Genomic DNA, 7,877 nt, shown 5'->3' with positions numbered 1-7,877 from the left:
CTACGAGCGGCTGCAACGGGCGGACGGCTGCGTCGCGGAGGCCAGGGAAGAACTTGCGCACAGGCAAGTCCCGCAAGTGCCTGCCTCCGACGGGCGGGTGGGCCGCGGCGGGGAGGTGGAGGAGGCGGAGGACGGCTAGCAGCCCGTTGTATCCCCCTCCGCAACGGGCCTTTTTGCTAGTAATAATAATAATCATCATCATCTTTCAATTTATTAATCGCTCAATCCTTGCAGAGCTGCTGGCTCTGAGCGATTTACAGTTACTCATTTCACAAGGGACTAACAATCCTTTATAGGGGTAAGGGAGGACAGCACATATAATCTTTACATAGCACACATTTGGCAGCCGACGGGGATTTGTTCAGTTGCAACTCAGACGTGATCCGGACGGCATTTTTCCCACTCGGCTTGGCTTGGCTGGATGACGTCAGCTCTTCCTTTCCAGGACTCTTTGGGTCGCAGCTCCATACTGCCACCGCCTGGCCGGAACGGCCCATTACAGGCTTCTTGATGCCGAAGAGATCTTCTAGGCTTTCGAGCTTGCGAGCCGAACCTTCCGTTCGTCGGCTAACACCTCCCCCACGGGGGTGGTGGTGGTGTGCCCACCCTCTCTAAGGAGTGGTACCCATTTTATGTACTCGTCGAAGCTTTCGAACCGCTGGGTGGACGGCGAGCTGGGGACAAGGCTGGTAGCTCACACCAGCGTGGGGCTAGAACTGACAGCAGACCTGTTCAGCTCAGATGTTACTTTTAACCAGAGGATAAATCCCCTGTGCCACCGCTCCCCTGCCTGCCACCGCTCCCCTGCGGCAGTGGGGATTGGGGGGGAGACAGCTGTGGCAGATTGGCTCTCCGCCATGTCTGCGGGCTCAGAACGACTCAGCGGCCGTTCCGCCACCATTTATTCCTTGCGAAGTCATCCGTGAGGAGGACAACAGCTCATTGACAAAATGCAGACAGGCCTCTGTCCCCGAGGAGCTTACAGAGGGGGTGGCGATGGGAAGCCACCGTCTCAACCCGGCTGCTCTCACAGAGCCGATCGAAGCGTGTTTCCAAGGAAATGGTTACGTAAGGCCCAGCTCGGGATGAAAGGTTTCCTATCCTCGCTCACCTGCTCTCTGCTTGCAGCTCCAAGTACAGACTGTCTCCAGGGCTCCTCTTCCTTTCTGGCTCCGCTCTTGAATGGAGACTTGGCCGTCGGAGAGACCCGTGCGGCTTCTTTTCATGCTCGGCTGGGTTGCGCAGAGCACAAAGCGGGAACCTTGGTGCCCTGGCGAGGGGTTGTTTGTCTGTTAGCGTCCTTTCCTCAGCCAGCGCCATGGCTTCCGAAGCAAGGTGTGTAGTTCAGTGGGCCAGAATCTTTTCAAGGAGATCGTTTCATCTTCCGGGGGATCTGGCTTGTATTTCTTTTTTTGGGGGGGGAATCCGGCCAGTGCTGAGCCCTTTTAGTCCTCTTTCGTGGCAGAGTAGGAGTAAACAGAGAGCCACTTTTGTGTAGTGGTTAAGTGCACAGACTCAAATCTGGGAGAACCGGGTTTGATTCCCAACTCCTGCACTTGCACCTGCTGGATGACCTTGGGCAAGCCGTAGTTCTGATAAGAGCTGTCCTTGAAAAAACAGCAGTTTCTGTCAGAGCTCTCTCAGCCCCATCTGCCTCACAGGGTGTCTATTGTGGGGAGGGGAAGGAAAAGGAGTTTGTAAGCCGCTCTGAGACACCTTTGGGGTAGTGAAGGGTGGGGGTATAAATCCAGTCTCTTCTTCTTCTAAACGGACATATCTCACAGTGGAGGGAAGTAAGCAGTGGGGTGCCACTAGGATCGCTATTGGGTACAGCACTAGTTAATTTGTTCACCTAGAACTGGGGGTGAGCAACGCAGCGGCCAAGTCTGCAGGTGGTACCAGACTATTTGGGATGGGGAAAACGGGGGCCAACTGTGAAGAACTCCAGGAGGGTCGCTGCGAATTGGGTGAGTGGGCCTCAACGTGGTAAATGAAGTTCATTGGGGGTAAGGGTTAGGTGATGCACACTGCAACCTTAGGGTTGTAGTGGATGTAGGGTTTCCAGGTCTGCCCTCGTCCCCAGTGGGATACTTTGGTCTTTTGGGGGGCATGCCTGGAGGAGCAGGGCATCCCCAATGTGATGACATTACATTGGGGATGTCCCTGCCCCCAAGCTCCGCCCCCAACAATAACCACCCACGGCCACCCCTCTCCCTCCCCTCCTGTGAGATTTAAAGGGCCCGCCGATCAGCTGGAGAGCCCTTTAAATTTCACAGGAGGGGAGAGAGAGGGGCAGCCGCCAGTCACGTGCCTGAACTCCAAACAGTGATGCTACTTGGAATTCAGGTGCGTGAGGCCCGGCCCCTTGGCCATAAGCATTTAAAACAGGGGTGTTAAACATGCGGCCCGGGGGCCAGATCAGGCCCCCGGAGGGCTTCTATCAGGCCTGCAGTGGAACTGGCTGTCTTCTGCTTCCAGTTCTGCTGCTGCTGAGTCATCGTAGGTTTGCAGCTGACAGATACACACCTGAACAGCATACTTGAGATTGCAACAGCACAGACATTTTGATGCAAAAATTCAGAGAAAAGAGGGGTCAGTTATCAGATGCTGTTAAATAAACAAAATATTGCAAAAGTGCTAATGTTTTAAGCATGTTTTTATTTTAAGTAAAAAAAACACCCTTTGTGTTTGTGTCCTTTATAAAGGTTATATCTCCGCTACCTGGCATTACATTTTATGACACACATGGCCAGGCCCAACAAGGTCTTATTTATGTCAGATCCGGCCCTCATAACAAATGAATTGGACACCCCTGATTTAAAGGGACCATAAGCATTTAAGGCGCTGCAGTGGCTCAAGTGGTTAAGACGCTGAACTGCAAGCTGTGGAAGGTCGTTAGTTCAGCAGTTCGAGACCCGAGTGTGCCACATGACGGAGTGAGCTCCCGTCTCTAGTCCCAGCTCCTGCCAACCTAGCAGTTCGAAAGCAAGACATTGCAAGTAGATAAATAGGGACCACTTCAGTGGGAAGGTAACAGCGTTCCGTGCGCCTTGGTGTTTAGTCATGCCGGCCACATGACCACGGAAACGACTTCGGACAGCGCTGGCTCTTGGGCATGGAAAGGGAGCTGAGCACCGCAACCCTAGAGTCGGATTCGACTGGCTTTTGAGCGAGGGAACCTTTACCTTTAAGCATTTAAAGAGACTACTGGCCATAAGCATTTAAGGGACTCTTTATGCCCCTGGGAGCTGCGGTGGCTCAAGTGGTTAAGACGCTGAACTGCAGGCTGTGGAAGGTCGGTAGTTCAGCAGTTCGAGACCCGAGTGTGCCGCATGATGGAGTGAGCTCCCGTCTCTAGTTCCAGCTCCTGCCAACCTAGCAGTTCGAAAGCAAGAAATTGCAAGTAGATAAATAGGTACCACTTCGGTGGGAAGGTAACAGCGTTCCGTGCGCCTTGGTGTTTAGTCATACCGGCCACATGACCACGGAAACGTCTTCGGACAGCGCTGGCTCTTGGGCATGGAAAGGGAGATGAGCCCCGCAACCCTAGAGTCGGACTCGACTGGCTTTCGAGCAAGGGAACCTTTACCTTTACCTTTATGCCCCTGACCAGTGGGGCCCTGTGTGCCTGAATTCCAAATGGCAAATTGCTGTTTGAATTTCGGCCGTGAGGCTGGTGGCCGCCCATCTCCCTCCCCTCCTACAACATTTAAAGGGCCCTTCAGTTGATCGGCGGGCCACATGCGCCCCCAATCAGCCGGAGGGCCATTTAAATCTCTCAGGAGAGGGGAGAGAGGGGTGGCCACGGGTGGTCATTCTTGGGGGTGGGGCTTGGGGCAGGGTTTCTCCCACTGGCCGGCGGCAGGCTGAAGTCCCGAAAATCGGGGGGGGGAGACTCCCGCCCGAACCGGGGGTCTGGCAAACCCTAAGTGGACAGGCCAACAAAAGCGCAACCCAGTGTGCCGCAGCAGTGGAAAAGGCAAACTCTATGCCAGGCCCGTAGCCAGGACTTTTTTTGCTTGTGGGGCTTATTTTTTTCTTCTCGTGGGGCAGACACAACATCGACTAAAAAAATAAAATAAACACGAATTGCAGCTCTTCAAGCCTGAATGGTATTTCACTCCCCTCCAATCAGCTGGGAGACCAGGTATTGGTCAAAGAGCGAAACTGACCAGAAGCAGCAGGGCAGCTTTCCTTTCCTTCCCTCCTGGTTCGAGTCACTTCCAGCTGATCAGAGGGGAGTGAAACCAACCAGAAGCCTGCAGGGGGGACTTCCCGGTCTTTCCCCAGCCTCGCTGCTACTGTTGGGCTAGGCACACTGCGAGGTGTGGGTGTATGGGGGCGTCTGGCATACACAGGGGGGCAGGGCTCGTGGGTGAGGGGCCCTGCCCCCAAATGCCCCGCCACAGCTATGGGCCAGCTCCGTTCTGGGTATGATTAGGAGAGGGATTGAAAATAATGGTCCTTATTCAATGCTCCCTCTAAGCTGTGGAGTCTTGATAGCAAAAATTCTACTTTGCGAGCTACTGGCATTAAAGTGGTGAGCGAGCGATTTGGCTACTGCATCAGTTAGTTTGCTCTGGAGCCCTCCTTCCTGAACAAAGACAGAAGGGTGTGAGCCGGAGGCTAAAAAACTGTGAGCTAGCTCACACTAACTCAGCTTAGCGGGAACACTGCCAGTATTATAATGTGCCTGTTATAGATCTATGATGCGGCCTCATTTGGACTACTGTGTGCAGTTCTGGTGACCGTGTCGGGGAGCTGGGGGAAGTACTAAGGAGAGAAGCCAGGTCAGGGCAGCAACTCATGCAGAGGTGCAGTGGGCAAATCCCAAGTGTGCCTTCTGCGTCAGGTGCGGCTTGCCCATCGGGGTCCCTCCCAGCGTGGAGATGAAAGAGAATTACCCGTCCCCAGAGAGAGCGGAGCCTTTAATTACTGGATTCGATTCGCTTCTACCTCGAGGCCACCTCTCCCAGGCATGCCTTTCAGGCGTGTCGCAGCCTGCAGTTCTGCGGGTAAGGCTGCTGGGCAGAGCAAAACCACTGCGGGCCCGACTGCAAATGGCTCCACTGCAGGAGGAGCAGCTGGGGTCTTAATATAGCCTCCCCAGTGGGAGCCAAACCTGGACCCCGGTGACCTCTTCGCCTGCCCCACCTCCCGTTTTTTGTTTCAACCTCGTAAGGTCTCGGGTTTCCTATCCTGCTTTCGGCAGCCCTGCAGAAGCCCGGGGGGGGGGGGAGGGAGTGAACGGAGCTGGGGGGTGGCTGTGCCGTTAGAAAATATAGTGCCGTTATATCCATCGTTGGGAGAAAGACTGGAAACCAGGTCTGCTTTGGGAGAAATCTCTGTGTAATTGCTGCCTGTCATTAGAATAGAAAAGCTGTGTGTACTTTATTACAGAAATCCTCGCAACAGCCCCCCAAGGAGTGGGGGGCAGGCCTAGGGTTACGGAGAGTGTCATGGAAAGAATCATAGAATGTGAGAGTTGGCAGGGACCTTGCAGGTCATCTAGTCCAACCCCCTGCACTCTGCAGGAGCACAGCTGAAAGATAGCCCTACAACATACCCGAAAGATGGTTGTCCAGCCTCTGCTTGAAAACGTCCAGCGAAGGAGCATCCACCACCTCCCGAGGCAGTCTGTTCCACTGCTCAACCACTCTTACAGTTAGGAAGTTTCTCCTGATATTTAGCCGGTAACGACTCCCTTGTAATTTCCACCCGTTAGATCTAGTCTTGCAATCCGGAGCAAGAGAGAATAGATCCGCTCCATCTTCCACATGACAGCCCTTCAAATACTTGAAGACTGCAATCATGTCCCCTCTAAGCCTTCTCTTTCCCAGGCTAAACATACATACAAAATAAACATTCGAAAGAAGTCGAAACAAAGATAAGAAACCACCGTGGAACAGAAAACTAAGCAGTGTAACCGACCATATTGACATCAGCTTCTGACACAGAAAAGTTGCCCACCGGTTCAATAGAAAGACTCTTAGTAAGGCGCCAACACTCAGTTCAATTATAGTCCATTAAAGATACGATGAAAAATAAAATAACGCCGATATTTAAAGTGCTCTGGGCTGCCAGTTAGTAAATTCAGAATATGTAAGCTTCCAATAGAGATTTCCCCAACTATTCCAACTTCAAACGTAGAGATGTGTGTTAAATAGCAAATTGTTGACCTTGCAGGAGGATGAGATGTGATTTCAGGGACACTCCCGTTCGGCCTAACAGATCCTGCTGGCCTCTGAACTCGCCTCCACCACCATTTTATTAAAGACGGAACAGAATGTCTTCCTGTGCCTCCAGTTCTTGCCATTTCTTGCCATGGCAAGATAGTCTCCAGAGTGTGGGAAGGGATGTTGTCATTCAGGGTGGTCCAACAACTGTTTTGGGGTGCATCGTGGCCCACTTTGGAGCAGCTGGCAGAAGAACCGTGCTTTGGACCAGGAAACAGGCTATATCTTCTTGAAGGGGAAACTCCGCTGAACATGGGGGTGTATGATGTGTGGATCACACCTGCGAAACTCTTCTAGGGCAGGGGTCCCCAACGTGGCGCCCGCGGGCACCATGAGAAAGCCAGTTTGGTGTAGTGGTTAGGAGCACGGACTCTAATCTGGGAGAACCAGGTTTGATTCCCCACTCCTCCACAGGGAGCTGCTGGTGTGACCTTGGGTCAGTCATAAGTTCTTTCAGAGCTGTTCTTTCAAGAGCAGTTCTCAGTCAGAGCTCTCTCAGCCCCACCTACCTCACAGGGTGTTTCTTGCAGGGAGGGGAAGGGAAAGGAGATTGTAAGCCGCTCTGAGACTCCTTCGGGTAGTGAAGGGTGGGGTATAAAACCCAATCTCCTTCTCCTCCCCCTCCTCTGAGACCTTATCTGGTACCCACCAAGTGTTTTCAGAAAGTGGGTGGAGGCAGGTGCCCAACAGAGCTTCTCCTAGGCGGAGTGATTTGCCGTGCAGATGAAAATGGCGGCGACGTTTTGGTGGCAGCGTTGATTTTATTCTCTCTCTCATGCCTCTTTCCAAAGTCAAGAACAGAGCACGAACCCAGAGATAGGAGGATACCCCATGAGGAAAGGCTGAGGGACTTGGGAATGTTTAGTTCCTGAAAAAGAGGCGATTGAGGGGGAGACAGGATGGCTCTCTTGGCGTATCTGAAGGGTTGTCCCTTAGAGAGGAGGGCAGGGAGCTGTTCCTATCGGCAGCAGAGGAGAGGGACTGGCAAGAATGGGCTGAAATTAAGGGCGGGAAGGTACTGGCTGGGCCTTAGGAAAAACTTTTTCACACAGTGAGAGTTGTGCAAGAGTGGAATTGGCTGCCTGGGGAGGCGGTGAGCTCCCCCTCCCTGGCAGTCTTTAAACAGCGTCTGGACAAACCCTTGTCAGGGATGCTCTAGGCCAGTGATGGCCAATGTTCCCTCTAAGCTATGGAGTTCTTTGAGCAAAAATTCTACTTTGTGAGCTACTGACATTAAAGTTGTGAGCAGGTGATTTGGCTACTGCATAAATTAGTTTGCCCTGGAGCCATCCTTCCTGAGGTAAGACAGAAATGTGTGAGCTGGAGGCTAAAAAACTGTGAGCTAGCTCACACTAACTCAGCTTAGAGGGAACACTGGTGATGGCGAACCTTTTAGAGACCGAGTGCCCAAACTGCGACCCAAAACCCACTTATTTATCGCAAAGTGGCAACACGGCAATTGAACCTGAATTTTACTTTAGGAAAAACAACTCATACATTAACTTAAGATGATCCAAACAAAGTAAGGAACGCAGTCCCAAATGCTTTCATTTACTTAAAATTATTTGGCAGAGAATTTGACACTTTAATGACGGTCTGGGCCTGGCTGGGGCGATGGCACGCGTGCCCACAGAGAGGGCT

General features: G+C 52.6%; 1 protein-coding gene across 1 annotated transcript in view; it reads left to right on the top strand.

Annotated features, from left to right (window-relative positions):
* The first annotated feature begins 1,912 nt into the window (after positions 1–1,912).
* CERS1 (ceramide synthase 1) overlaps positions 1,913–7,877 on the top strand; it is a 33,096-nt gene continuing 27,131 nt past the window's right edge. The window contains exon 1 of the mRNA XM_015405635.1: positions 1,913–1,967. Within this exon, the coding sequence (XP_015261121.1) occupies positions 1,913–1,967 (55 nt within the window). The remainder of the gene's footprint in view (positions 1,968–7,877) is intronic.

The sequence above is a fragment of the Gekko japonicus genome, unplaced genomic scaffold, assembly GCF_001447785.1.
Source record: "Gekko japonicus isolate JY-2015 unplaced genomic scaffold, Gekko_japonicus_V1.1 scaffold3779, whole genome shotgun sequence".
Lineage (NCBI taxonomy): Eukaryota > Metazoa > Chordata > Lepidosauria > Squamata > Gekkonidae > Gekko > Gekko japonicus.
Note: the sequence above shows the minus strand (reverse complement) of the source record. Positions and strands in the feature narration are given on the sequence as shown.